The sequence below is a fragment of the Fomitiporia mediterranea genome (genome assembly GCF_000271605.1).
Source record: "Fomitiporia mediterranea MF3/22 unplaced genomic scaffold FOMMEscaffold_5, whole genome shotgun sequence".
In the NCBI taxonomy this organism is placed as follows: domain Eukaryota; kingdom Fungi; phylum Basidiomycota; class Agaricomycetes; order Hymenochaetales; family Hymenochaetaceae; genus Fomitiporia; species Fomitiporia mediterranea.
This window is the reverse complement of record NW_006760390.1, coordinates 2,695,853-2,723,198: the sequence shown is the minus strand read 5'-3', so window position 1 is coordinate 2,723,198 and position 27,346 is coordinate 2,695,853. Positions and strand designations below refer to the sequence as shown.

Genomic DNA, 27,346 nt, shown 5'->3' with positions numbered 1-27,346 from the left:
GTAGATAATTCACAGTAAATTAGGTATATTTATTAAGTACTAATGTATGTGACTATAATAAACTGTTTTCCAAGCTTATATGTTAAGTTTTGAAGGAATGAAAATTCAAATATTAAGAAAACATGAAAAACAGTGTATTTTCACTATAACTCAGTCAAATCTTGCTCAAATTTAATAATTAAAGTGTCTATTTGAAGCATATTTAAAAAACATGAATTTATGTCAAATAATCACTGAATTCTGTACAGAATTGAGTGAGAAATAGTTATTTTTTTGTTTTGTTTACTTTTGTGACAAAAAATGATGAATCATCAAGTGTGACAATACTTATGAAAAAGGCAGTAAAGATGTCCGCGAGTGTTTAGGGCAGGTCAAATGGCGTTTCGCAGCAAAAAGTCCATTGACGCGCGATCGTGCTCTCTCTTGCTCCTTGACCACATCCGCGCTCCGTCTCTTCAACATGTCTGGTTTCGACGCGAATAGAATCTTTAATGTCTCCGTGCATGATGCACCCCCTCCTCAAGATATCGATCGTCCAGCTGAAGTGGAGCGCATGCTCCTCGACTTTCTCCTGGAGTATCGTGTCGGCGGCGAGTTCATCTACCGGTACGACCTTTACTAGTAACCACGTCATGTAACTGATGATAGCCAACAGTGACAATCTCCGGACGAATCTTCTACTGAAGCAATATTTTCTCGAGGTTGACCTGCAACATGTAGGACTTTTCAATGAAGAGTTAGCTCATGCAATTCAAGAGAGACCGTCAGAAGTGATGCCGAGTGTACGTTCCTGTATCATCACGCTTGAGCACCGACTAACCTTGCCTACAGTTCGAATCCGCCGCAACAAGAGCAGCACAGAGTATCCTCTTCCCGCTTGCAAAGAGCAGTGGAAATCAGGCCGACTCGAGCATACCAGCTGTGCAAGTCACGATCAAGTCTGGACTCAACATGCTTCAATTCAGGGACCTGTCGGCGGATACACTCAATAAACTGGTCAGAATACCGGGAATCGTAATCTCTACTTCGGTACTCTCATCAAGAGCGACGAAGCTCCATCTCCAGTGTCGAGCGTGCCGATCGACAAAGGACATATCTCCTCCAAACGGACTTGGGGGTATCGGTGCGGGGTCGGACCGCGGCTTACCCAGGCAATGCGATGCCCAGCCAATGGGGAACCAGCCGAAAGACTGTCCCCTGGATCCCTATCTCATCGTTCATGGGAAGAGTACATTTTCAGACCATCAGACACTGAAGCTACAAGAAGCGCCTGACATGGTCCCAGTTGGAGAATTACCTAGACACATACTACTGTCAGCGGACCGCTATTTGACCGGAAAGGTTGTACCAGGATCTCGCGTAATCGCAACAGGCATTTATTCGACATATGAAGCAAAATCTGTGAGCCACTCTCCTGGCGCGCGTTTTGACCAACCTGACAGGTGACTATTGTAGAGAGGAAGTGGTGGAACTGCTGCCCTCCGTAATCCTTACATACGTGTTGTCCATCTCGAGCTGTCTTCCCCTTCCACTAGTTCGGGTGGATCAAACCCTTTCGGCGTGCAATTTACGCCGGAAGAAGAGGAAGAGTTCGGGCAGATGGCACGAAGTGAAAATTTCTACGAACGATTTGCCAAAAGTGTGGCACCTAGTATCTACGGAAGTCTAGGTGAAGTTGTTCAAGAATTTATTCCAAATTATAGGCCATTAATTCGAGGCCACACAGATATCAAGAAAGCGGTAGCATGTCTTCTCTTCGGTGGTTCAAAGAAGATTCTTCCCGACGGCATGCGTCTACGAGGCGATATCAATGTACTGCTGTTGGGAGATCCCGGTACGGCAAAGTCTCAATTGTTGAAATTCGTCGAAAAGGCTCGTGCAATAGTTTATACTAGTCTATCCTTAGTATACCAATAGTCTATTGTTTACTTTTTAGGTTGCGCCCATTGCTGTCTACACCTCTGGGAAAGGTTCTAGTGCAGCGGGTCTGACGGCCTCTGTGCAACGGGATCCAGTATCTGTATGTCCGTTCGTAGTCCCATTGATTACTCTGTCATTGACTCGACATAGCGCGAATTCTACCTTGAAGGTGGTGCTATGGTTCTTGCAGATACTGGTGTCGTCTGTATCGATGAATTTGATAAGATGCGGGATGAAGATCGGGTTGCCATCCATGAAGCCATGGAGCAGCAAACTATTTCAATCGCAAAAGCTGGAATCACAACTGTGCTTAACTCTAGGACCAGCGTTTTAGCTGCTGCCAATCCCGTCTGGGGCAGATATGATGAAGGGCGGAGTCCTGGCGAGGTATGTTGCCCTATGAATCTTTTAGGACTGGTCTAACGGACGAATCTAGAACATTGATTTCCAAACAACTATTTTGTCTCGTTTCGACATGATTTTCATCGTCAGAGATGAACACAATGAAGCACGCGATCGCGTTTGTTACCTCCGGTATTTCGAACATAATTGAATACTGACCAAAATCTAATCAGACAATCGCAAAGCATGTTATGAACATCCACATGAACAGACCAAGTGAACTTACCGGCGAGAACGGCGAAGCAGTGGGTGAGATAGACATCGATAAAATGAAGCGTTACATTGCCTATTGTAAAGCGTACGAGAATTCTCTGCCTCCTTTGCTGGACGCGTGCTGACGTACACTACAGGAAATGCGCTCCGAGGCTTTCGCCTGAAGCGCAGGAGATGCTGTCCAGTCATTTCGTTGCGCTAAGAAAACAGATTCAGCAAGTTGAGCAGGATAATGACGAGCGAAGTTCTATCCCAATCACTGTTCGGTGAGTCTTGCGGATTTCCGTTCTGGATTGGTTTTTGACCCAGTTTTTGCATATTGCATAGTCAATTGGAGGCTATCATCCGTATATCTGAGTCTCTCGCGAAGATGACGCTTTCTCCGACCGTCCTTCCATATCACGTCGAAGAAGCGATCCGTCTTTTCAAGTACTCGACAATGGACGCAGCCTCCGCAGGTTCTGTCGACGGCCTTTCTCGAGCCGAGCTAAACGAAGAAATGAGTCGCATCGAGAAAGAACTGCGACGTCGCCTACCTATCGGCTGGAGCACGAGCTATCAAAGTCTTGTAAAGGAATTCGTAACAAACCAAGGGCATTCCAGTCATGCCCTGGAACGAACACTCTTTGTTCTAGAGAAAAGGGAAGTTATTCGATTTTCAGGCCAGGTGAGTGTCTAAACGCAGAAATACTATGCGTCGAATTGCTCATGAGATTTTCCCGTATTATAGAAAAAGGTCGTGCATAGGTAAGCCATTATAACACAATTATAGGCAAGAATCACACTAATTGAATCTATTAGGATTGGAGTTTAATCTTCTGTCTCCTCTGTTGTTTACTTTCGCTTCGTGTTATCGACCTACCATACATACGTGCATTTGTGTAACCAGTTCCTGCATTGTAACAGTATATTCCTTGATGTATCAGCGAATGACATTTCTTCTCGGTTTGAGAGCAAGGCACCCAACTGCGACAGCAGATATATTTATCCTTGTGTTGTGATGCGACAGAGTCACTTTGAATGTAGTACAAGGTGTGCACATACACAATTTGTACCATGTCGTTTCCATCATGCTTTCCACTTGTTTTCCGTTAGCTGCTTCTTAGCCTGAATATTCTCGTTCTTGGTACATTTATGCAAAATTACTTTCATAATGTATTGTTTTCTCGTTACCATGTCCCCAAATAAAATACAGATAGACTCAAAAGAAAAAGAGTTTGATCAATGCCCGCCTAGCTCAATCGGATAGAGCGTCAGACTCTTATCGAGCAAATATCGTTAGGCGGAATCTGAAGGCTGCGAGTTCGACCCTCGCGGTGGGCTAGTGTGACTTTTTTTAACTGTTATCTTTGCTCTGTTTAGTCTTACTCCGACAATCATTTGAAATATGATTTCCTTTTGGCTTAAACTTTTGCATTGGACTTGCTTCAAAGTGTTGCCACTGCAAGAGCACTAGTGTCGAATCAATGCGAATAACGCAAACAGCATTGTAATGAACTGAATTCAGGAGTAGCAACCCCACTTCGGACTAAGATGACGACAAAGCACAATATATATTCAGGTAGATCAAGGAATAGAACATACTCTGACAAGTTCCACGGAACGCTCAATTGAAAGGGAAAGAGACTGGGATAGAAATAGGATATCTAACCAAGGAGAGACGTTATACGATAGGATGAGGATGAGAGGAAAGGTAAATATAAAGAACGGAGTTATACATCAGAATTAGTTGAGATGAAAAGCAATATTGATGGTTAAAACTGAAAGGGAGGACGTTGTTCACTAAGGGTAGCGGGAAACAAACCGTAAGAGATTCACACATTCGACAAGTTACGGTAGGACTACTATGAGACGACGATAAACGCACGTCTTCGTCAAGCCCGTCCGACTACGTTCGTCGCTGGGCCCAGCCTGGTGTCTGAGCGGTACGATACGTAGCACGAAGACGGAAACTCGGAATAGATTAACGACATAGATTGAGTTACGACGCGTCGGTCATTGTCGCTCAATACTACGACGAACGAAAGGGGAGACAAGCAACTACATAACCATCGTCAGAAGGTCAAGATTATCGTATTTCAACTCAATAACTCACGTGTATTCAAAGAGACTCGTCATTCAAACACTTTGCTTACTTGCCGTCGTGCTTGCATGCGCACTTCTTCGGGCCACTCTTGCCACATGCATCGCATCTGTGGAGACCCTCTTTCATACTGGCTACACCAATGCGCTGTTCGCCAGAACTTCCACTGTCGCTGCCACCATCATACATGGATCCACCTGTGGCACTCTCATCGCGATGAATGGAAACCAAGTGACGACCCAAGTCGTGCTTGCGCGAGAAAGAACGACCGCATCCTGCATGGTTGCAGGTGAACGGTTTAGGACGAAGCGGATCATGCGTTGCCATGTGCGTCTTGAGGTTGTAAGCCCTTGCGAAGGCTCGCGGGCACTGGTTGCATTGATATTTCTTGCGTGGGTCCTCAATCGACTCGTTCGGGTGATGATGCGCGCCGCTGATATGCGCTGGCATCTGCGACACAGGGTGCAGCCGAGGAACAGGGCGGTTGTCATGTCGTGAAATGCGAGGAAGCAACGACATAGCAAGTCCCGCGCCAACCGGACTTGGAGCACGTGCTTGAGGCGGTTGCACCTGAGACGCCTGGTTAATCGAGGACGGTGAGATAGCCGAACTGTAAGGCAACGATGGGTGATGTGAGGCGACTGGATAGTAATCGGACCGCGTGTCATAACCCGAGTAGACGGAACCGCTGCCGCGATTCGCAGGCGAGCGCGGATTGTATTCCTCCAGCGAAATGTTGCCTGAACCACTGCTTGCGGGCGAGTGCCTCGAGGCTTCATAAGAATAATCGGACAAAGTCTCAGCACCCAAGCCGGAGGCGGTGTTTCGAGCCGAAGCATAATCGCTCTGGGCGTTGATGGATGCACGTGCGAAATCCATGTCAAGGTCAAAGGGGAACGAGTAGTTCGACGGGGCTTGGTTGTACAGCGACTCTGAGTACGAAGACAGGGTTTCATACGCAGAGGCAGACTCCGAGCTGACGGTGATCGTCGAGGGCGGGCCGCACGTGGGAGTATCAGAGCGTAGGAAATTGAAGGCGTCTGGCTGGTCGACGATGAGCGACTGCAACTGCAGAGGGTCGAATCCCGCAAGCGACGAGTCTAGTTCAGACTCGAAGAGATCCGGATGCGGGGCAAGAATGTCAGAAGAGGTTGTGAACGAGAAGAAGTCCAGGTTGGTTGACGTCTGCGGCAATTGCTGCTGCTGATGTTGCTGGCCCTGCTGCGACTGCTTTGGATTGCTGCTCGTGAGCAGCTCTGGGGAAATAAACTGTTCCATTGTTGTGATATTTGAAGGAGGATGACTCGACAAGGGAAGGATGAGATGCGTCGGGGGGAGGAGGTGGGGGGAAGATCGCAGTATGAATGAGAGGAGCGTTGCGCAGCGCAGCCTTGTCACCTCCTAAATCACTCTCACGGCTCGCCCATTTTGCCGACCGCGTGACTCTGTCACAAATCTTATTTCCTATACAACCGACGTTTCGTCATCGCTGCGGCCTGATTATTCCTGATTCTTCGTTCTTTGTTTATCCTACTGCCCATCTTCATTGTTTTCACTGCTGTCGCCACCACACGCATGTGCTAGGTCTTTTTGCTTCTTTCTTTCGTGAAGATGGAGGAAATGCTTCGCGTAATGTTGCAACGTCAGCACTCCAGACGCCATCGGAAAACTACCCGATGGGCGATGCACTGCCCGGCTCAATGTGTTGTGCCTGCGACATAAAAGGAAAGACAGACCTTCGCCAGACAACAGTCGCAAGTATGGCTGTGGTTATTCTGCCTATTCTTTTATCAAGCGCATCACCTATTTTTGTTCGTTACCAGCTACTTAGCCATAGCGGCCATATCCGAATTACCCTTTTGAAATTTATTTTGGATATTTTCCTCTGGGGCAGGCATCTCTTCCTACCCTGTTCCATCATAATAAGACCTTTTCAGGTCGATTGCTTTCTTTGGCCATTTCTTCCAGACTAATCGTCTTTCTACATTGAAATAATGCTTGCCAAATTCCTAGAATCAATCAAGACCCTATGCTAGTACGTCAAACTGAATAGACAATCTTCTCTTCTTGCAGATTTCAGAACGAATTACAAGGTACAATAAAAGGCGCTTCTTGTTACAATGTTAATATATGCTCGATCTTCGTGAGGCAGTGTGTACCTGTGGCAATATCAACACCCTGGATATCCAAACGGCTTTATGAAAAGTAAAGCTGCTTTAGTCTCTAAGCCATGCTGTTCATTGTGTATATGGTTCAATGCTTTTCTCATTCTAAATTCTAATGCTTGAATATAGACACGTTACCCGACATCATAATTTCAAAATACTTGTACAATTCCATCTTCTCTGAACTTTGCGAATTGATTCAAGTGATCCGTCCGTATTGAACGTACTTTCTCCACGTTTAACCACGTATGAACACGTTGATATTGTACCTTTCACTGAGTCAGATCTTCAAACGTTGTATAAAGAGTCTTACTAATAATTACAAACGCTAATGTTGCGGAGCACTTTACCTTGATGTTAGGTTGAGTTGAGCTGCTCACGAGGGATGTGCCAAGTGACAACCGGGCCGGATAGATGTTGGCCTCCCAAAAGAATCATCACAGAAGCCTTGCAGTGAGTCAATAGGACCACAGTTTCCTTTTTATAATGAGTCATTATCATCTTTTTCCTGTCTAGAGAGCATTTGAGTATTCCCTTTTTTATGCAGTGCAATGGTCAGTTTTACCACATGATGATCGATGTGTCGTATAAGACCCAAAAAGGAAATAAATCAGCATCACGAAGTGTTGATGCCACTACCGTCGCATCCCACTAAAATCACTACAAAATCACACATAACTGACTGTCAACGATGATTCGATGTTATGTCTTTCCGATTTTACCACTAGTTCACAGGTGTTCCTCGAAGGTATCAACATGGTCACGGTGACCCTTTTTTGACTCTGCGCAGCAAGAGTGATGTCGGTTCATCAAGACCCACGAGGCGCAATTTCTTACCACTCGGGAATCTGATCACCGACGCCCAGTCGGCAATCGCGGCATAGCGCTATGTTTCCTTTCCGGAACAACTGACCGACTTGTACAATCAACTCCGCAGGCAGATTCTTTATGGCTCCGAAGACTGCGCAGCGGTTCGTTGTTCAATGCACCATGTGGTACGCACACCCGGAACACCTCAAGCATGGTCTATTTCGGAAGCGTGACGGTGGGCGCGACGCCAGCTTGTGCGACAAACAAGCCTAACAAGGTCTGCTCCGGCGACTGCGCGTTCAGGTTCATCCCTCATTTATTACAAATCCCAACAAAGCGCAGCTCGCCCTTGCGTTCTATCTGGCGCTTCCGAACGTGCCAAGCCACCAAATTCCCTCCCGCTCCGTCGCGAATTTGAATTACGGATATCTCGGACCTAGATGCTAAACAACCCTGATTTCCCGACGTTTACGACTGCAACAATTGCCTCGTCTGTCTAGTCTATTATCATAATACTAGTAGGCACGCTGCGATCACACAGGCAAACTGTGCTCCGCAGATGCAAATCCCCAGAGTGCGTCAGACCTTTAGTGCGCAGCCGTTATTGCAGGGTCCAAATGCTCGATTGCAGCAATCGCAGCACTCTCTTGCGTCAGATCCAACCATTCGACGTTTAGTGGCGTTGATCAATCGAGTGACTATCTTCAAACGGAGTGTTCCTGAAACTTTGACAAGAGATATCCTGTCTGTACTATCTAGCTGCGGAACAAATTGTGGCATGGTATCGAATAATGTGTAGAGCTGGGCCAACTTTCGTCGAACCGCAGCTCCAAGACTGTTTGAACGTGAACAATCCAACTGTGGCGTTTTGTGCCCTTCGAGTGGTTCATCCGGATCTTTTCCATGGCTCGTAACTGCTGGTTCTAACTGCTTCCGGCTGATACTTGATGACCTCATGACATTGACAAGACTCAAAGGAAGATACTAGTATTCTGGCTCACTCCGCGGATGACGTTGAATTTTGCTAACGCACACTCTCACTATTCACCGTCTGAGAAACTGCGGCCCTTCTATGGCGTTCATGTCAATGTCATTCACGTGTTCCGATACCCTCATTACATGGTTCCCTTCTCCGAACGCAAAGTATCATACCCTTAAGGATCAACTGCGGACTACTTTGTTAGCAGGTCTTTCCCCAGACCGAACGTTTAGCGAGTCACGCTTCAAATGTCCCAATGATCGTATCGACTCCATCTATATCATTGTCAATTTCACAAATCTCTTCACTCTACTGCGCTCCGCAGGAGTTTCAAGACAAAAACGAAGCAAGAGAACGCTGCGGAGACTCTGACCATATGCTCAACAAGGAAGCTCTTCCCCGTTGCACATCTCGTATTTTCATCGATCAATCGAGCATTATGGGAAAGTAACGCGCTGTTGACATACTTTCTTACACGCGCAGCCACTCGAGCGCTCGTCACCGGGATCACCGAACCCAGCGCAATCAATTTCCTAGCAGCTCAACTGGCATCCACCACGCAAAGCAGAAAATAGAGCATAATTAACGCGTCACTCGTCGCGCAGCCAGACCACATCCAGTCCTGCAACCTGGTCCGCAGCTCCTTCACGTGCTTCTCTAAATCTCGAATATCTAACGGATAACTTATTCATGGATTTCTTCACATTTTTAACCCGTATACAGATTACAGAATGACTGACCGCAGCAAACAAGGTCCCATAGATCTACAGGTAGTTCAAGCTCTTGTGTTTCCTTATGTGGTAGTAATATCTACATTCATCTATCCCTCCTTTGAAGGTATACGACTTTACTGGACAAACTGATTTCCTGCACAATAAACGTCTCTCAGACTATGAATAATAGAAGCTATTGGTGCTATTTTCGTTTATCTGACGGATTGGTCTTGCACTACACAGAGTTCCCTCATATATCATGTTCCATTACATTTCACGCTTCAGATTTTGGCATACAATGTACACGTACACATACAGAAATTCATAATGACTAGTAGTAACACCGTTTCTTTCGCGACGACCCATACAATTAGAAAGCTACCTTGCTTGCTAGACCCGCAGTCTCACGCTCGAAGCACTTATGTTGGCTAACTTGATACGCGAACGAGCCCAAGAAATCAGTTGCATCCTTCAAAATCTTGAAGCCCTCCGAGATGGAAGAGGGAGCAGTAAGCTTCGGTGCTGTTACGACGCCAAAGTTGACGGTCACAGAGTCGCCCGACTGTACGGCGAACTGTATTCCTGGAAGACGAACAGCGTCACGAAGGAAGTCAACGGCTAATGATAAATAAGTAAATAAGTAAGTGCATCACATATATTTATAAACTATTCCTACCTTCTCCAACTGCTCCAATTGTCTTCAGATGACCAAATGCCTCAAGTACCCAGTGTATCGCGCGACCATTGCTTGCCAAGGTCTTGACGGATTCAGCGCCTCCAGGAATAAACAGCGCGTCGAACATAGTCGAGCGCTGGCCCTCAAAGTGGTGGTCTGCTACGACTCCCTGCCCTTTACCAAATGCTTGTCCTTCAGGATAGATTTCACCCCTACGAGGAGCGATAAGGAATGGCAGGGCGCCAGCAGCGCTAAGTGCCGCTTTCATCGCGTCAACTACTGCTAGATCAAAACCGTCCGCAACCAGAATTGCAATACGGCGCGATTTAATGGTCGGCGTTGACGGCATAAATTCGAATTGCGACAACCGCGGGGCCCTACGGCCGTGATTCTGACGACCTGGCTTGTCTGGGAGAGGACCACCCACATTAATTGCGACCTGCTTCGCGAGCTCACTGTCGATGTCATTCAGGCGGAGAATTGCAGTCTTGTAGACGGTTGGATCGTCACAATGGTCGAGTTCAAAAGAAATGGCGCTTATTAGGTGCGTCTTCTCGACTTCGGAAAGAGAATTGTAGAAAAGTTGTGCCTGATTCCAATGTTCATCGAACTTGGCACCACGAGCACGCATCTTCACCCCGACTACCTTCTGTGGGTGCCTACAATTTGTGCTATTCAGTGATCGGGAATTATGAAATTTCCTTGAACTTACTCCTTAAAGCCACCCTTCGCTTCTGGTACTGGTGGGACTACCTCGAAACGGTTCGGCCAGTAATTAACCTGACCTTTCGTGATGCGGTGTCTCATTCCACCATCTCTATTGAAATTCATGACAGGACAGACTGGACGATTAATTGGAAGCTGCAGATACCAATTAGATCTCTAGAAATGAAAGCGGCGAAAATCCATGATTGATCCATACCTCTTCCCAGTTGATACCAAGACGCGAAATTTGCGTATCAAAGTACGAAAAGTTTCGTCCCTGCAAGAGCGGGTCGTTGCTAAAGCCAATGCCGGGTACGACATGGCTCGTACAAAATGCAACCTGCTCAGTCTGCGGGAAGTATTCATCAACAGTACGGTCAAGCACCATTTCGCCAATTGGTTGCACAGGCACGAGATCTTCTGGCCAGATCTTCGTCGCATCCAAGATATCAAAATCGAAAGTATCTTCGTCCGCCTCCGGAATTATCTGCAACCCAAGCGTCCATGTTGGAGGAGCGCCATTCTCTATTGCTTCATTGAGATCTTTCCGGTGGAAGTCTGAACAGAACATCATTAGAGGCACTGATTTTCAATCCAAACAAAACTTGCCAGGATCTTGACCACACAATTTGAGGGCTTCGTCCCAAGTAAAGCTATGAACGCCGAGCTCGGGAATCCAATGGAACTTCACGAAGAAGTTCTCTCCGGCGGCATTGGTCAAAGTGAACGTATTGACACCAAATCCTTGCATCATGCGGTAGGAACGAGGAATACCTCGGTCAGACATTGCCCACATGACCATGTGAGACGCTGAAATGCACTTGTCAGGCAAGGGGAATATGAGACAAGGGAGCATTCTTACTCTCAGGCTGTAGGTTGAAAAAATCCCAGAAATTATTATGTGCTGTCTGACCTGTAGGTACTTCATTATGCGGCTCTGGCTTAACGGCATGAACAAAGTCGGGGAACTTTATCGCGTCCTGGATGAAGAATACAGGAATATCGTTCCCGACAAGGTCCCAATTACCCTCCTGAGTATAGAATTTTGTGGCGAAGCCTCGAACGTCACGAACAGTGTCCTAAGCAATAGTGAGTTCTCTGTTTCGGGATAGTGCCAAACCTCGTACTGCACTACCACGAGGGCCTTGAACCGTACTAAAGCGCACGAAGACAGGAGTTGCACGAGAGGCATCCGTCAAAACGCCAGCCTTGGTAAACTTGCTCGCACGGTCGTCAAAGACCTTGAAGTGACCAAATGCTCCAGCACCGCGCGCATGAACAACGCGCTCTGGGATGCGCTCGTGGTCAAAACGGTGAATCTTCTCGCGAGCAATTTGGTCTTCGAGGAGAGACGGGCCGGCTTTAGTGCCGTCAGTGGCCTTGAGCCAATTGTCGGTGTCTGGGTAAGGCACCCCAAAGTCTGTGGTCAGACCTGGTTCATGGTGCTGGACATCAACGGTGTTCTTTTGGAGATCGTCAATTTTTGCATTAGTAGACATTCCTGGAATGGCAGACTTGAGAGTAGATGTGATAGACGACATTGAGGCAGAGTTGTGAGTGGCAAAACGGAGTGGACAGCTGGTATTTGAATCAATGAACGAATGCAGATACGACGTAGCCCATGACCTCATTCCGATGGGCGGACAGAAAGCTAAAGAGCGTCACTGTATGTATGCGGCGCCCCATGCCATCACCGAATCACGATTGAGTAGCCATTGAGCTCAGTTAAGAAACAGTCATGCCAAATCATCCTACACCTCCTGCGTCCGCTATGACTTAAGCCCGACAAACGTTCTTGCCTGTATTGTCGGGGGATGTGCGTTCCCATGTTCTCAATTAGAGTGATTCGATGCTTAGCTACAGCGGCGAAGTCACTGCCTGAGGTCATTAACGGATCACTGTTGACCCGCTATGCAAAAGAAAGGCAAATAAAACGGATTAGCCGAGACGCGTCTTGTCAGGTGACTCAGATCGCGTCGCGCTCCGAATCTGGTTGTGTTACGCTGGTTATTTCGGCGAAACAGCACTACAGTTCGGCACGTGCTTGGCCACAACAAGTACATTTAAATACAACTCGATTCTTCTCTCACCCTTTCATTTTAAACCACCATCTTCTCAAGTTCTCAACTCAAGTCTAATACTACTTCATCCGACACCATAGTTAATCATGGCCCGTACTAAACAGACAGCTCGCAAGTCTACTGGTGGTATGTTCCTTCTTCTGGTCTATCCTACTGCTGCTCTGTGCTCACCGTCTGACCAGGTAAGGCACCGCGCAAGCAGCTCGCCGCCAAGTCCGCCGCTCGTAAGACCGCCGCTGTGAGTAGCACTCGCTCGCTCTGCCTTAGTCCTTTGATACTCATTTTGTTCTGTCCAGGCTACAACTGGTGGTGTCAAGAAGCCACATCGCTTTAGGCCTGGTACTGTCGCACTCCGAGAGATTCGTCGCTACCAGAAGTCGACCGAGCTCCTTATCCGCAAGCTTCCTTTCCAGCGCCTTGTCCGTGAGATTGCCCAAGATTTCAAGGTAAGCCACATTATCCCCATACCCATCGAACACTACTCACAATCATCTTGTAGACCGACCTCCGCTTCCAGTCTTCCGCCGTCATGGCTTTGCAGGAGGCAGCTGAGGCGTACCTAGTTTCGCTCTTCGAAGACACGAACCTGGCGGCTATTCACGCCAAGCGTGTCACGATTCAGCCCAAAGACCTTGCTCTCGCCCGCCGTCTCCGTGGCGAGCGCACCTAAAATGTTGATTACTGTATTTCTAGCATGGGCGTGTACTGTTAGCTAGCGTCTGCTTATCTATTACTGTTATCAAATCAATTATTTGCTGCCTGAAATAGATAGTTATGTTAATCACGTGCGGAGATGATCGGCATGATCGACAATTACAGTTCTTTTGCTCTTGGTCATTGACTGTGACTCGCGATGCATCCAGTTCAGGTCTATCCATTTCATCGCGGTAGTGGTCGGCTGTTGACTTTTCTTCGTCCATGTCTTCATCAATCGTATTCGAGAATGCGTCCTCGCGCACGGCCCAAGGTCGTGCAGGTGTCCTATGGAAGCCGGGGTCGCGCGTTTTCTACAACGCCGACGCCGTTTGCTACTCATCGTGACACACCCCCATCTTCACTCCTTTCACAGACGCTTGATCAGCGCCAGCAAGCCGCTCGCGATGCTCAGACGGATACGGCAGGACCTTTCATGCTTGGAACGATTCAACGCACTGGACCGAAGCAAAAGAAGTGGGGTGAGCTGTCGACGAAGGGAAAGGGTATGTACTTATGCAATACTTGTTCTCGCTTTCCCTCACTGCTTTTGATCTCGATATTCCGAATAGCGATTCGTTCAACGCAGAACACAACAAACTTTACGGTCATAGCTCTCGGTGCAGGGTTTACCGCCATGCTCGCTTATGCTTTACTTTCCGAACTCTTCGCGCGAAACTCTCCCACCGTAAAATTCAACGAAGCTAGCAAACTCATCAAGGAGTCTGAAGCAGCTCGTGTACATCTCCCAGGAAAGCTCATATTCCATAACAATCCTCCGTCAGCGCACCGACCGAAGCATCGCAACCGACGCGTCTCTTCGAGACTAATGCAGGATTCGGCTGGGCGTGAACATCTATTGCTTAATTTCTATGTCCATGCAGAGCCGCTATCTGAAAGCGGGGAAGGGTACATTGCACGAACATTGGAAGCTTTAAAGAGTTTTGGTGAAGAAACATGGACATGGGAAGAGATGCGTGACTGGGCTAATGAGAAGGCACGCAGTACCCGAGATAGTGCCCGTAGATTATTCCTCTACCTCTCAGGCGAATCGGATTCTGGGTCATCCGGACCATCGTATCCTTTCAGTTCAGGAACGGATGGTTCATCCTTACCGGCAGCACCGACTACACGACGGGAAACGCACATTGGACGGAATACCGAAGAAGGTGGTGGTTTGTGGTCGAGCATTGCAGGGATGTTCTCAGGCATTGTAAAGAGCACCGACGCCTCAAGTAGTAGTGGTGAATCTGGAGCGCGGAAACGCGAGGAAATCTTCGAAGAGGGAGAAATACATTGCGACTTGGTAAAGGTCCGCTGAGGTGTTCTGTTGATTGCTCCTATCGGTCTCGTGTTAACGCTCTTTCCTTTCTCTCTTTCCATATAGGATGAAGATGGAAACTACGTCTGGCGATACATTATTGTGGACATGCCGAGTGCGTTTTATATGCATTATCTTGCCTTTCCCTAGAAGTAGCTGATCCCGAATTATCACAGACTCTCGGGCACGATACCCGAAACGCGTCTTTGTGAAACGAGCTCCAGGCGTTCGCGACTACGAAGGGGTTTTACGATGGTACTGACACACTACAGCATTTTCTCGAATTAAATCTTTTTCCTCGCCGCCACTAGCATCTTTACTTATCCAATTCCATCTCGTCCTACCCTAGGCCTCTTGTGTAAACTTTGGACCTCACACTGCTATTCATGATCTGAACCTCTCCAGGCCCGGCAACAACTCAACCCCCTCAATGGCGTCCTCGTACAGCTGCAACTAATTGTTTGCGTTGCTCGCGTTTCGATTGTCTAGCCATGTACTTGTACCATACTTAGGTGACGCGTTTTTTTACTTGAGCATGTCGGGACACCCCACTCTGCGCAATCAATCCACTGTGTACATACTCTCTACGACGCACCACATCCCTTGCTTCGAATAAGATGATGAGATGCAAGCTTCGGTCATTACATTATCTGTAAATAAATACATTGTTTGCAAAGAGACTAGAAGGAAGGCCATGAAATTCAAATAGTCAAGTTCGTCTCCTCTTTAATCGCCGAAAAGCTTCTGTACACGCTTAAGCACCGAGTCTTTGGAAGGATCTAGTAGACATCATCCCCTCAGTACCCCCTATTACAGAACTGGAAGAAATAGGAGACAAACCATAAGGATGATCCTTGGAAGGTATCTCAAGTAGTGCAGGGAATGCTTGTTGATATTTGTCTACCGTTGGTCTAATCTTATCTGCGATCTGGAAGGATAGAGTATACAATACAATGAGTAAAGGACGTTGAGTTTCGATGGGTGGAAGGTATGTACATGTTGGTTAATGAGCAAAATCGCGATGTCTGCCCTCTCGGTAAACTCTTCGAATGCAGATTCGATTGTAGACACCTGCGTCTCTGTGTACCGGAGAGAAAATTGAACGATATTAGTTACAGCGGATGCAGATGGCAACGAAGGATAGGGAGGTCTACGCACTACTGTCAACGACAAGGAAGTTCTTCTTCTGTTGCTCGTTCACGTCTCCGATACCTGCAAGGAGGAGACCTGTTATGCTATCCTGTGTTACCAATCATCGTGGGCGCATCGTCGATCAGGAATGTGAGAGAAGTGTAGGACGAAAGAATAAGTGGACGTTAAGTATACGCCACAGAGATGAGACGAGTACAGTAGCATAATATCGCATGAGTGCTATTCACCTGAGCCATAAAGAGTAAACCATACCTCATCACCAATGACTGCAAGTAGGTTGCGCTCCTTCGAGGGAGCAACTCCCGACGCCATCGTAGTCGTAATACAACGGGGCCGGACGTGCAGCCTCAGAGTTAGAGCGAACGGGAAATGCTGCTGATCGTCACGTTACTTTCAACGGGATCGGCACTCTGACGAAGACGAAATCCTGCGCAAAAGTTCTGGCAAGCACCTCACTCCTTAACCACCAACGAGATGGACATCTTCAACCGACCGCCGGGTATTTCAGAAGATACGCTGCAATACGCACTTTATCCTTCTCCCGATAACGCGGACAAGTCTTCCGTGACAGGTTTAGCAGCACTCATCGAGGAATACGTTAAGGAGCTTCTTCCGGACTTTATCTGGCATCGGGATGCGTTCGAGCTCAAGGTCGTCCCAGACGACTACAATTCAAGTAAAAATAAGGAAAATGAAGGGAAGTGGATGCTCGAAGGACGTGTGCGTGTTGGAGACAGCGTCGATGATGAGTGGTGCGTCGTCTGGCTCTTATGTGAGATCAGCAAAAAGTGGGACGTTGCTGTAACGTAAGTCAACATTCTCTTTAATATTTCCTTGAATAAAACAGTGCGAAAATGACAAAAGCTCCCTGGACATGCAGTGTATTCGACTCAGACGGCGAGTTCTTACTTATTGAAGCTGCGGAATACCTCCCGTCGTGGGTGACACCTAGTAACTCAGAGAATAGAGTACGTGCGCATATAGTGACGATATTTCCGATCCAATATCCACTAATTGTAATGTACTTTAGGTTTGGCTGTATCGTGGCAACCTTCACCTTATTCCGCTCTCATACCAATCGGCGTCGTCCACGAAACCGGATCAGCATCGTCGTCGAACTACCGGTAACGAGAGTGATGAAGGAGAGAACTTCGCAGACGAAGATGATGCCGGCTGGTTAAGCGTGCAAGATGCCTTGAATGCTCTTAGGTCTAGCGATCCTACTGAGGCACCGAAGGAGGTACAGAATGCTGTGTGGAAGCGAATCTCAAGGTAAATTCTTACTTTTCTTCTGATTTTTGTGGAGGCATAACAGTTATTTGGAAAGCTACCCAGCTGCTGCTCGGCAACACATTCACATTACAAAAGCATTCATACCTGTTGATGTTGCAAAAGCGCTTGTAAAGGATCCATCGTTGGTTCAGAGGGCGGTCGAGACTTTCTACACAAGAGACGCAATTCAACTCAGAGTAAGCTGGACTTCTCATCGTCTCTCGACGTGTTAAAGAACCTGACGGGACTGAATAGGCAGCTCACAAAATGTCCCGTTTCCCACCTCAAACATCTGGATTAAGCCCTGTCCGGATGACACGTACCGCATATGCACAACTAGTTGGGCAGAAGTTCCACCCTCCCAAGATCTTCGGGCAATTCAAAGAGCGTGAAGAGACAAAGGAATGGAGATGGAGGGACATAGGCATGAAGATCGTAGGTAGCGTTGACTTTACTCGCAATTGGCTGGGTTGCTTACTTTGTTATAGGGATGTGGATTTGAGATGCTATATCAAGAGACCAAGCCAAAATCTGATGCTTCAAGCGTTGATGCTCAGAAAGCTTCTGTGAGTCACTGATTGTTCTAATCTAACTAATTCAATTACTGAATGGATTGTATAACAAAAGGTTGAAGCACGAAAAGACGCCCTGCGACGTAGACCGGAATACAACGACTACATTAAAAAGCTTAAATCGATGGGCTACTTCAAGAACGAGCTTGAAGGCTCTCAATTATGGAATGAGCTAGAAGATCGAGCGGCCGAGGTATTCGTAAACTCAAGGCGAGACGAGTAAGTGCAGTATATTTATCTTATCGTAATCCAAAGACCTTAACATTCACCAGTGATGCATCTCGCCTTTCCTTCGCGACGCTCGTAAATAATGCCATCGCCCAAGCAGGAGAGAATCCGACCCTTCCTAACCTTGAGGAAGAACCCGACGATTGGCTGAACGTAGACGCGGAGAACTTTGACGAGAAACTGGCAGAGACGATGCGCCCGAAAGCGACTCCACCAGAAGAGAAAAAGGACGCCATGGATGTTGACCAACCTGACTCTACGGAGGACGCAGAGAATCAGGCGGTGCAGGCTCAAGCAGACAAGTTGAAAAACTTGGCGAAGAAAGTAGAGAAATTCGTAGAAGGTGAAGGTACTCTTGAAGGTGCTGTTTTTGAGGAGTAAGCATATTCCACATCGAGAGACTATCTATTTAGGCTGTTATTGACTAACTGTCGTTACAGCGAGCAAATGTCGGAAGACGACCAGTTGTCAGAATTCAGCGAAGAGGAATTCCCTTCTGAGTCTGAAGACGATAATATGCAGCAGGTAGAAGAGACTGGGAATGCTGCAGAGAATGCAGCGCGAAATGAAGCAATGGCCAAGCTTGTTCCTGCACTCGATCCAGGAGACTATGGGAAAATGCCCGCCGACTTCTATAGCAACTCTCAACGAGTCGCTCCAGTGACAATGGAGACCGAGGCGCGAGACGACTTAAAAACACAGTCTTTAACTTCTCCAGCAACCACAGGAAAAGGAAAGGCTGCGGCAACCGAAACTCCTCCGAAGTCCAAGCCGATCCGACGACCAATCTTACCTCGTGACGACTTTGACGGCGTAGACTCTGATGACGAGACAGATGAAGGAGTTGGGGATGAAGAAGAAGATGAGGAAGACCGTCCACAGGTCGTCGGTGAAATAGAGATTGACATGCGCGAGGAACAAGACGAATTCCTTGAGTTTTCGCGCACAGCTCTGGGTATTTCTGATGATATGTGGAATGATATTTTGCGAGAACGGCAAGGCAGGGGCGGTATGTCTTCTCACTTAGTTTGCAATTTCGTTGCAAATTAGGAACTAATTGACTCGCTCCATAGCATATATCCCTAAAGGCATCGAGGTTAAGCAGTATCGTCCTAAGGAACAGAAGCCAGAAGCTCTCCAGGAAAAGTTAGATGAAGGGCCCAAGCTGCGGGAACCTCAATCCGGCCCTCGACCAAACGTGAACCCAAACTTAGACTCATTTGAAGCTGTCATGGAAGCGATGGAAGCAGAACTTCAGAAAGCGCGTCTTGCCAAGAAGCCTTTCAGTCCTGAAAAACTTTCAACTAAACCTGTTTCGAAGGGGAAAGGAAAAGAGAAAGCAGTTAACAAGGACGTGGACGAACAAATGGACGCGGAGGATGACGACATTGAAGCAGCGATGGATGCTGAGTTGCGCGCTGCTCTGGAACGCGAGGAGGGCGATTCGGGTGACGAGGAGCCGATGGATTATGGAATGATTAGGAATTTCCTAGAGAGCTTTAAGAGTCAAGCGGGTCTGGCGGGCCCAGTTAGCTCGCTGGCGGGGAGACTGGAACCTGGATGGTTTCCCAGAGATGAATCCTGAAAGTGGGCAAAGTCTTTTTTATTGTAGAGCGATACAGTTGAGTTGAGAATGTTTCATTGTACAACGTCCAGATAGGGCCATATCTAGTGCACAATGGATTTGGTGTATAAGAAAATATTTTGGCCCAGATCAGTTCTTCTGCTACAAGGACTCCATCCTTTTTTGAGTGATATGCGATCGAGTCCGTTCTTGTCTTCGCAGTTACATCATTCCATTCACACGGTGCACTTTGAGACGAGAAATTTAGCAGGTTTATCGAGGGCCAAAGCCCACCAAACATGGTATGGTATGTTGTGATACATAATTATACAGTCGCCGCCCCTCAGACGTGAATAAAAGCGCAACTTGATCTCGATGCATGTTCAACACTTTTGACCATGAGCCACGGATCTTTCCAGTCGCTTCCTCTCGAGATTCGTGACTACATTCTCACTCTCGTTCCAGACTACTATACGCTGCGATGCGCGGTTTTGTCCTCGAGATGCGTATGTAATACATTTTTATCGAGGAGGAGGACCATCATGCGAGAGGTCGGACTCAGCGAAATTGCACCTGCTCTGCCGTGGGCCTTTGCGCTCGTGCGCATGAGGTATGCACTTGAAGAAGAACCCTTGCAGGTAGTTGTGGAAGGTTTGACCGATACGAGCCCGGATTCTGCGTATTGGAATATTGATATTAGCGGAAAGGAAGCGAAAGCATTGTCAGCTGTATCAGCCGCAACCAGGAGGCTTGAATCGTTTTTCTGTGTACGGTGAGTTTCGCAGCCCAGTGTAACAAACGTGGGGAATTTACATATATTGGATTTAGATACAAAGACAGAACTGCTCTTACCAGTACACTCTCTGAAGTCGAGAGTCTGAGATTTCATCGCGCAATATACCGAACATGGATTATGGCCGTACTTCTCGAGGGTGATAGGTACCAGTATTCTGATATCGTCGACAAGGGCATTGGGTTCTTGACGGATCTGTGTGAGAGGGAGCTCGCAGAATTGCGTGAAGTTGAGTTCTTTCTCGGTGCGATATTTTCCAGTTCTGAGCTCAGGGGATCACTGTTCGACGGTTAGCTGCTTTGGCAATGTATATTTTCATTTCGATTGACAACCATATTCCCGACCAGGCTATCGTCTGCCTCTCTGTGTAGCTCCTGATATTGTCCAGACTGCTACAAGAATTCGTGTCAGTGTTGACCCGTACACGAACCCGTTCAGACCGCCCTTCCTTTATCTGGCTAACTACAGGCGCCTCCTAAGCATGCTAGGGTCTGTGACAACACCCCCAGGGCGATTCATTCTAACCAAATACCGGGTTGGAAATAAAACATATAAGTAACAAGTCACTGTCAGATATATCTAACTCATTGTCCTTCTAAAGGTCAGAAGTGTAGCAGGCGAACTGCGAAATTGTTTGGAGAAAATAGTATGCAGTTTATTGATTGTAACGCTCTGACTCTGACAGCTGAACCAACGTCACAGACTGGCATCTACTGCAATATTTCTTGAACCTTGACGATCTTCTACCAGGACGTATTGCTGGCAACGATTATCTTGTTGGCGTCATCGGAAGATTGATTCCCTGTGAAGACTCGTTACAATACGTGCTCGGCAACATGTTCGATTCTCAGAACGACCCGGAGAGCAAGTGGGAAAAGTCCGACTGGCTGTGTATAAATTGCGTCAAGGAGTTTTGGAGGGAGAGATTGCTCTCATGGGTTATAGACCAATTGGTAAAAGGTAGGTCATGACGAGGTAGATTGCAGTATTCAGTGCTTATTTTCCTTCCAGACGGCCACGAACTTGGAAGCAATTGCAGGTAAGCTTACTCAATTTTGAGTTTTCTACATAGCATGCAGTATCACTAATATGTATGAAAGATATGGTTACAACTGCTGCTGTCAAACACACAATAAACGGCATGCCGAGAAACTGAATGTGCGTGTGCATGATACTTGTTAAGGCATAGGCATGATACTCACTATTTGCCTCACAGCATCTATGCGAGCCTGTAGATCATGATGCCACGGTCTGCCCTTACGTGAGCTGGGACGAATAGGAAGTTTGAAGAGTTTTACGAGTTAGGTAGGGCTAGTAGAATCGGCCACTACACTAGCAGCAAGAAGTCAAAAGTCGGATGGTTATATAGAGGCAGGTGTTAAGTCTACAAGGTTCTTTATGGTGTAAAGTGATGCAGTTGAAAGTGGAAATTGTTGAATGTATAAGCTTGGCTTCCGCTGCACCCGATGCATTGCGCGATATGTGAAGTACGGGACCACGTATTTGTTATAAGTATTTTGACTTCTGAACCACAAGGGCCCCAGTTCAATCCTGTCTTTAAGAATTCACACGGAGCGCATCAAGGCGGGTGACTTGGGCGAAGAGTGTATCGGGGGTATGTTTCTTAATTATCGAGACGCATCAAACACGTGGATCCTCTCGCAGTACCGTAATCACCGCCAAGACGCGAATAAAATGCGTGCGACTTGAACTGGTTCATCCACAATACCCTTGGTCTGGTCCCGTGCATCTCTTTCCCCTCCTATTGATCTGCTCGCCTCTTTAGGCTGCAATTTGCTGCAGTGTGCGGTGCTGCCATCGAGATGCATGTATAATGTATTTGCGTCAAGGAGAGGTTTTCGCGAACAGCTCTGGGTATTTCTGACGATATGTGGAATGATATTTTGCGAGAACGGCAAGGCAGGGGCGGTATGTCTGCTCATTTAATTCGCAATTTGATTGCAGATTAGGAACTGATTGGCCGGCTCCGTAGCGTATATCCCTAAAGGCATCGAGGTTAAGCAGAATCGTCCCAAGGAACAGAGGCCAGGACCTTCCCAGAAAATCCAGATGAAAGACCAAAGCTGCGGGCACCTCAATCTGGCAGTCGACCTAAAGTGAATCCGAACCTAGAGACGCATTTGAAGCTGTCTCGGAAGCAATGGAAGCAGAACTTCAGAAAGCGTGTCTTTCCAGAAAGCCTTTCGGTCCTTATAAAACCCTTCAACTAAATCTGTTTCAAAATGAAGCAGCGATGGATACTGAGGTGCGCGCTGCTCTGGAGCGCGATTCGGGTGATTTGGGCGACGAAGAGCCCATGGATTATAGAACGTTTCGGAATTTCTTGGAGAGCTTTAAGAGTCAAGCGGGCCTTGCGGGCCCAGTTAGCTCGCTGGTGGGGAGACTGGAGCCTTGGTGGTTGCCCAGAGAAGAATCCTGAAAGTAGGTGAAGTTCGTCTTACTGTAGAGCAATAATGCAGTTGAGTTGAGAATGTTTCGTTGTATAACATCCAGATAGGGCCATATCTGGTGCACAATGGATTATGTGTATGAGAAAACTCTGGGCCCAGATCAGTTCTTCTGCTACAAGGACTTTATCCTTTATTGAGTGATTTGCGACCACTTTCGTTCTAGTCCATGCAGTAACATCATTCCATTCACACGGTGCACTTTGCGACGAGAAATTTAGCGGGGTTCTCGGAGTATCGAGGGCCAAACGCACCAACCATGCTATGCTATGTTGTGGTACATAATTATATGGTGGCCCCTCCACCCAGAAGTGAATAAAAGTGCGACTTGATCCTGATGCACGTTCAACATTTTTGACCATGTCCCGCGGATCTTTCCAATCGCTTCCCCTTGAGATTCGTGAGTACGTACTCACCCTCGTATCAGACTACCATACGCTGCGAAGTGCGGTTTTGTCCTCAAAATGTGTACATAATACATTTTTACCGAGGAGGAGGACCATCATGCGAGAGGTCGGGCTCAACGAAATTGGACCTGCTCTGCCGTGGGCCTTTGCGCTCGTGCGCATGAAGTATGCACTTGAAGAAGCACCCTTGCAGGTAGTCGTGGAGGGTTTGACCGATACGAGCCCGGATTCTGCGTATTGGAACATCGATATTGGCGGACGGGAGGCAAAAGCGTTGCCAATTGTATCAGCCGCAACAAGGAGGCTTGAATCGTTTTTCTGTCTACTGTGAGTCTGCGCAGCCTAGTGTAGCGAAGTGCGGAATTTACATATGTTGGATTTAGACGCAAAGACAGAACTGCTCCTACCAGTACACTCTCTGAAGTCGAGAGTCTGAGATTTCATCGTGCAATCTACCGGACATGGATTATAACCGTACTCCTCGGAGATGACATGCACCAACTTTCCGATATCGTCATCAAGGGCATTAAGGTTTTCACGGATCTGTGTGAGAGGGAGCTCGCAGAATTACATGAAGTAATGCTATTTCTCGGTGCGATGTTTTCCAAGATTCCGAGATCAGGAACAAAGCTTTTCGAAGGTTAGTTGGTTTTTCCGCAGATATTTCCATTTTGAATGACGACCATACTTCCGGCTAGACTTCCGTGATGCCAATCCGCCTCTTAATGTAGTTCCTGATGTTGCCCTAGCTTCTATGACAGGTCGTTTCAGTCCTACGAGAAGCCTATCCAGACTGCCCTTCTTTAATGGTGTCAATCGCTTCAAGCGCACGGCGATTGAGCAAAGGATCGGGAAACAGATTGGAAAGAAATATTGGAGACGATCCATTTTAACTAGATACCGGGTTGAAACTATACAGAGATGTAAGTTACAAACCATGGTCAGATATCAACAAACTCATTGTCCTTCTAAAGGTCAGAAGTGCGGTAGGCGAAACGCGGGATTATTTGGAGAAAACAGTATGTGGTCTATTGATTGTAAGACTCTTGGACCTGACAGCTTAATCGGTGTCATAGACTGGCATCTACTCCACCGTTATCTGGAGTTTGGCTTGCTTCTCAACTGTCTGCCAGGACGCATTCCCGGCAATAAATATCTTGCTGGAGAAATCAGAAGGTTACTCTCTCGCCAAGACTCATTAACATTCCTGCTCTGCGAGCTGTTTGATTCTCAAAACGACCCGGAGGGCCGGTGGAAAAAGTCTGATTGGCTGTGTATAAATTGCATCAGGAACTTTTGGAAGGAGAGTTTGCTCTCATGGATTGTGGACCAATTGGTGGAAGGTGAGCCATGAGGAGATGTATTGTAGTATTCAGTCCTTATTTTCCTCTACAGATGGCCATGAACTTGGAAGGAACTGCAGGCGAGCTTACTCAACATTGTTTTTTTCTACATAATTCGCAGTATCACTAATGTGTACGAAAGATATGGTTGGAATTGCTGTTGTCAGACACACAACGAACAGCATGCCAAAAAACTAAATGTGCGTGCGCATGATGCTTGTTAAAGCACAGGCATTTCCTTCTTCAGTATTCTCGTGATTTATTATTTGCTTCACAGCATCTATGCAAGCCTATAGATTATGATGCCACGGTCTGCCCTTATGTGATCTGGGATGAATAGGAAGGTGAAGAGTTTTATGCAATAGGCATGCCTGGCAGGATCAGCGAGTACGATAGCGGCGGAAAAGTCTGAAGCTGGGTGGTTTCATAGAGACAGATTTTAAGTGAACAAGATTCTTCACATTGTAGGTGATGTAGTTGAAAGTGGAAAACGTTGATTGGACATGTTTGGATAGCACTGCATTATAGGATATATAAGTATGATTGATATTACGATAACACAAATTGGCCGGGCCTGCACTTTCTTACAAACAAATGATTATATTTTTGACTTCTGAACCACAAGGGACCCACATTCAATTTTTGTATTTAAGAATTCACACGGAGCGCATCAGGGCGGGTGACTCAGGTGAAGAGCATCGAGGTATGACTCGTTATGTCAAGGCCGCAAGGCGCATCAAACACGTGGCTTCTCGCGCACGGTACCGTAACCACCCAGTCGCGAATAAAAAGGGCGCAAGTCGAACCGGTTCACACAAAACCCTTGATCATGCCCCAGACATCTCTTCAGTCCCTTCCTATCGACATCTGTGACCGCTTGCTCACTTTCGTCCCAGATTACTATTCGCTCCAGTGTGCGGTACTATCGTCGAGATGCATGTATAATGCATTTGTGTTGAGGAGGAGGTCCATCATGCGAGCGGCTGGGTTCAACGAGGTCGGATCAGCTTTGCCGTGGGCTATTGCTCTTGTGCGTTCAAGGGAAACAGTTGGGGAAGAGCCCTTGCAGGTCGTATTGGAGGGTTTGAACGATCCGGACCCGGATTCTGCGTATTGGAAGGTTGACATTAGTCCAAAGGAGTCAAGGGCGTTGTCAGCGGTATCAGCCACGTCCAGAAGAATGGAATCAATTTTCTGCGTACTGTGAATCTTGTCAGTGCAGCTTAGAAGTATGCTTGAAATTTACACCTCGCTGGCTTTAGATACAAGGACCGAACTGCACCTACCAGCACTCTCTCCGAGGCTGAGAGTCTGAGATTTCATCGTGCACTTTACCGGACTTGGATTATAGCTGTACTTTTGGAGAATGATACGTTCATGTCTTCTGTGTCTGACAGCCCGGACGTGCGATTCTTGACGGATCTGTGCGAGAAGGAGTTCGTAGAGTTGCATGAAGTAATGCTATTCCTCGATGCGATATATCGTACGGTGATGTCGGGGATGTCGATGTTCCGAGGTTAGTTTCTTTTTCTGAAGAGATTTACATTTTGATTGACTGTTACATACCCCCAACAAGGTTACACCGGAACCAGTCGGCCATTGAATATAGCTCCAGATGTTCTCTTGGCTTCAATGACTAGTCGCTTCAGCATTTACTCGAATACGCTTGCATTTAGTCAGCCTGGCTTTGATCTGATCAATCGTTTGGAACATGCCATTTCGCAAAGACAGATTGCGAAGCATTTTAACGAGAAATATGACAAACGAGCTATTTTATCCGATTCCTGGATTGAGACTATAAGTACATGTAAGTAGCAGAGTGTGGTAAGATACAAGCAGCTTATTGTCCTTTTAAAGGCCAGAAGTGTGGCAGTCAAGGTGCAACGCTGTTTGGAGAAAATAGTACGCAGTCATATTAAGCTGTAAGACTCTATCATCTTGACCCGCATTCCAGACTGGCATCTACTTCATCCTACTCTTGGCTTTGACGATCTTTTCGAATGTCTGCCAGGGCACCTTCCTGGCAACAGCTGTCTTGCTAGCGACACCAGATCGTTGATTGCCCGCCAACTTTCGTTAACATCCATCTTCAGCGACATGTTCAATTCCCAGAATGACCCGGAGAGTGAATGGAAGACGTCTGATTGGCTATGCATAAGCTGTATCAAAGAATTTTGGAAGGAGAGATTGTTCTCGTGGATCGTGGGCCAACTGGTGAAAGGTGAGTCATAACAAGACGGATTGCAACATTCGACACCGATTGAATTCTTATAGATGGTCATAAATTCGCAGAGAATTGCTGGTGCGCTTCTTAACCTCGTTCTGTTAATGTAATTTACGGTAACACTAATATGTGCGACAGGTATGGTTGGAACTGTCGCACCCAAACTCACAGCCTTCATCATGCCAGAAGACTAAATGTGCGTGAGCATGATGCTTGCTGAAATATAAGCGCTGATTTCTCACTCTTTGTGGCATTTATATAACATTTCTCGCCTTTTAGCACTTGTGCGAACCTACAGATCGTGATGACACGGGTACAACAACTGCAGCGAGTACAAGCATGCCCGTGGAGCCACCTGAGTTCGCCGAATCAGATGAAGATACAGAGTCATATGAAGGCACAGATATGGACGAGTGAGGGTATACATACGTATATATATAATATGCATCATTTTCTTGTTTCTCCAACAGTATTTCATAACAAACATGTAACATCTACAGTACGGTAATTTACTGGAACGCGAATCTACTAATACATAAATGGAAATATGAAAATCATCGAC

At 47.0% G+C, this 27,346-nt stretch overlaps 10 protein-coding genes and 1 non-coding gene across 11 annotated transcripts; 8 read left to right on the top strand and 3 right to left on the bottom strand.

Moving 5' to 3' along the window:
• Positions 1–460: 460 nt before the first annotated feature.
• Positions 461–3,487, top strand: FOMMEDRAFT_167555 (MCM-domain-containing protein; the record flags this gene model as incomplete). The annotated part of the gene is made up of 13 exons (XM_007265889.1): positions 461–606; positions 656–782; positions 832–1,401; positions 1,456–1,669; positions 1,727–1,872; positions 1,937–2,020; positions 2,071–2,307; positions 2,357–2,440; positions 2,496–2,620; positions 2,673–2,801; positions 2,863–3,202; positions 3,266–3,282; positions 3,337–3,487. 13 exons carry the CDS (start codon positions 461–463, stop codon positions 3,347–3,349), a joined length of 2,232 nt encoding a protein of 743 aa, XP_007265951.1. The 3' UTR covers positions 3,350–3,487.
• A 274-nt stretch (positions 3,488–3,761) lies between these two features.
• FOMMEDRAFT_t33 lies at positions 3,762–3,858 on the top strand. Its single transcript has one exon. It is a non-coding gene; the product is annotated as a tRNA-Lys (tRNA).
• A 214-nt stretch (positions 3,859–4,072) lies between these two features.
• FOMMEDRAFT_140334 (uncharacterized protein) lies at positions 4,073–5,939 on the bottom strand. The gene is made up of 2 exons (XM_007265888.1): positions 4,631–5,939; positions 4,073–4,575 (listed from the first exon to the last, which is right to left on the bottom strand). Exon 1 carries the CDS (start codon positions 5,894–5,896, stop codon positions 4,667–4,669), a length of 1,230 nt encoding a protein of 409 aa, XP_007265950.1. The 5' UTR covers positions 5,897–5,939; the 3' UTR covers positions 4,073–4,575; positions 4,631–4,666.
• A 2,213-nt stretch (positions 5,940–8,152) lies between these two features.
• FOMMEDRAFT_155480 (uncharacterized protein) lies at positions 8,153–9,023 on the top strand (the record flags this gene model as incomplete). Its single annotated transcript, XM_007265887.1, has 4 exons — positions 8,153–8,337; positions 8,393–8,503; positions 8,571–8,736; positions 8,778–9,023. 4 exons carry the CDS (start codon positions 8,153–8,155, stop codon positions 9,021–9,023), a joined length of 708 nt encoding a protein of 235 aa, XP_007265949.1.
• A 542-nt stretch (positions 9,024–9,565) lies between these two features.
• Positions 9,566–12,207, bottom strand: FOMMEDRAFT_167553 (catalase-domain-containing protein; the record flags this gene model as incomplete). The annotated part of the gene is made up of 7 exons (XM_007265886.1): positions 9,566–9,903; positions 9,962–10,620; positions 10,674–10,822; positions 10,884–11,224; positions 11,288–11,476; positions 11,529–11,745; positions 11,794–12,207. 7 exons carry the CDS (start codon positions 12,205–12,207, stop codon positions 9,656–9,658), a joined length of 2,217 nt encoding a protein of 738 aa, XP_007265948.1. The 3' UTR covers positions 9,566–9,655.
• A 567-nt stretch (positions 12,208–12,774) lies between these two features.
• On the top strand, positions 12,775–13,506 carry FOMMEDRAFT_19599 (histone-fold-containing protein). Its single transcript, XM_007265885.1, has 4 exons — positions 12,775–12,873; positions 12,930–12,985; positions 13,044–13,193; positions 13,247–13,506. The coding sequence occupies exons 1-4, from the start codon at positions 12,834–12,836 to the stop codon at positions 13,415–13,417; spliced, it is 417 nt and encodes a 138-aa protein (XP_007265947.1). The 5' UTR covers positions 12,775–12,833; the 3' UTR covers positions 13,418–13,506.
• Positions 13,507–13,596: 90 nt separating this feature from the next.
• Positions 13,597–15,307, top strand: FOMMEDRAFT_19598 (uncharacterized protein). The gene is made up of 4 exons (XM_007265884.1): positions 13,597–13,946; positions 14,013–14,752; positions 14,828–14,876; positions 14,938–15,307. Exons 1-4 carry the CDS (start codon positions 13,691–13,693, stop codon positions 15,021–15,023), a joined length of 1,131 nt encoding a protein of 376 aa, XP_007265946.1. The 5' UTR covers positions 13,597–13,690; the 3' UTR covers positions 15,024–15,307.
• A 25-nt stretch (positions 15,308–15,332) lies between these two features.
• FOMMEDRAFT_167550 (vacuolar ATP synthase) lies at positions 15,333–16,248 on the bottom strand. Its single transcript, XM_007265883.1, has 5 exons — positions 16,166–16,248; positions 15,920–16,001; positions 15,758–15,840; positions 15,602–15,689; positions 15,333–15,540 (listed from the first exon to the last, which is right to left on the bottom strand). The coding sequence occupies exons 1-5, from the start codon at positions 16,223–16,225 to the stop codon at positions 15,488–15,490; spliced, it is 366 nt and encodes a 121-aa protein (XP_007265945.1). The 5' UTR covers positions 16,226–16,248; the 3' UTR covers positions 15,333–15,487.
• Positions 16,249–16,387: 139 nt separating this feature from the next.
• Positions 16,388–19,570, top strand: FOMMEDRAFT_155475 (SGT1-domain-containing protein; the record flags this gene model as incomplete). Its single annotated transcript, XM_007265882.1, has 10 exons — positions 16,388–16,719; positions 16,794–16,881; positions 16,944–17,185; positions 17,229–17,382; positions 17,441–17,620; positions 17,674–17,751; positions 17,813–17,976; positions 18,030–18,362; positions 18,426–18,994; positions 19,059–19,570. 10 exons carry the CDS (start codon positions 16,388–16,390, stop codon positions 19,568–19,570), a joined length of 2,652 nt encoding a protein of 883 aa, XP_007265944.1.
• A 377-nt stretch (positions 19,571–19,947) lies between these two features.
• Positions 19,948–22,782, top strand: FOMMEDRAFT_155474 (uncharacterized protein; the record flags this gene model as incomplete). The annotated part of the gene is made up of 11 exons (XM_007265881.1): positions 19,948–20,321; positions 20,378–20,631; positions 20,690–20,877; positions 20,949–20,988; positions 21,045–21,302; positions 21,354–21,381; positions 21,443–21,500; positions 21,559–21,603; positions 22,193–22,271; positions 22,336–22,459; positions 22,539–22,782. The coding sequence occupies 11 exons, from the start codon at positions 19,948–19,950 to the stop codon at positions 22,780–22,782; spliced, it is 1,692 nt and encodes a 563-aa protein (XP_007265943.1).
• Positions 22,783–23,170: 388 nt separating this feature from the next.
• Positions 23,171–24,571, top strand: FOMMEDRAFT_155473 (uncharacterized protein; the record flags this gene model as incomplete). The annotated part of the gene is made up of 5 exons (XM_007265880.1): positions 23,171–23,544; positions 23,601–23,857; positions 23,916–24,140; positions 24,192–24,236; positions 24,294–24,571. 5 exons carry the CDS (start codon positions 23,171–23,173, stop codon positions 24,569–24,571), a joined length of 1,179 nt encoding a protein of 392 aa, XP_007265942.1.
• Positions 24,572–27,346: the final 2,775 nt, after the last annotated feature.

Bases quoted from the DNA above. Each gene is read 5' to 3' on its own strand.
- FOMMEDRAFT_140334 (XM_007265888.1), bottom strand. From the start codon at position 5,896: ATGGAACAGTTTATTTCCCCAGAGCTGCTCACGAGCAGCAATCCAAAG.
- FOMMEDRAFT_19599 (XM_007265885.1), top strand. From the start codon at position 12,834: ATGGCCCGTACTAAACAGACAGCTCGCAAGTCTACTGGTG. The intron at 12,874-12,929 runs GTATGTTCCTTC...CCGTCTGACCAG, and splicing joins AGCTCGCAAGTCTACTGGTG to GTAAGGCACCGCGCAAGCAG. The intron at 12,986-13,043 runs GTGAGTAGCACT...TGTTCTGTCCAG, and splicing joins CCGCTCGTAAGACCGCCGCT to GCTACAACTGGTGGTGTCAA.
- FOMMEDRAFT_19598 (XM_007265884.1), top strand. From the start codon at position 13,691: ATGCGTCCTCGCGCACGGCCCAAGGTCGTGCAGGTGTCCTATGGAAGC. The intron at 13,947-14,012 runs GTATGTACTTAT...TATTCCGAATAG, and splicing joins GCTGTCGACGAAGGGAAAGG to CGATTCGTTCAACGCAGAAC. The intron at 14,877-14,937 runs GTGCGTTTTATA...GAATTATCACAG, and splicing joins CATTATTGTGGACATGCCGA to ACTCTCGGGCACGATACCCG.
- FOMMEDRAFT_167550 (XM_007265883.1), bottom strand. From the start codon at position 16,225: ATGGCGTCGGGAGTTGCTCCCTCGAAGGAGCGCAACCTACTTGCAGTC. The intron at 16,002-16,165 runs GTATGGTTTACT...TTGGTAACACAG, and splicing joins TTGCAGTCATTGGTGATGAG to GATAGCATAACAGGTCTCCT. The intron at 15,841-15,919 runs GTGCGTAGACCT...TCCGGTACACAG, and splicing joins CTTCCTTGTCGTTGACAGTA to AGACGCAGGTGTCTACAATC.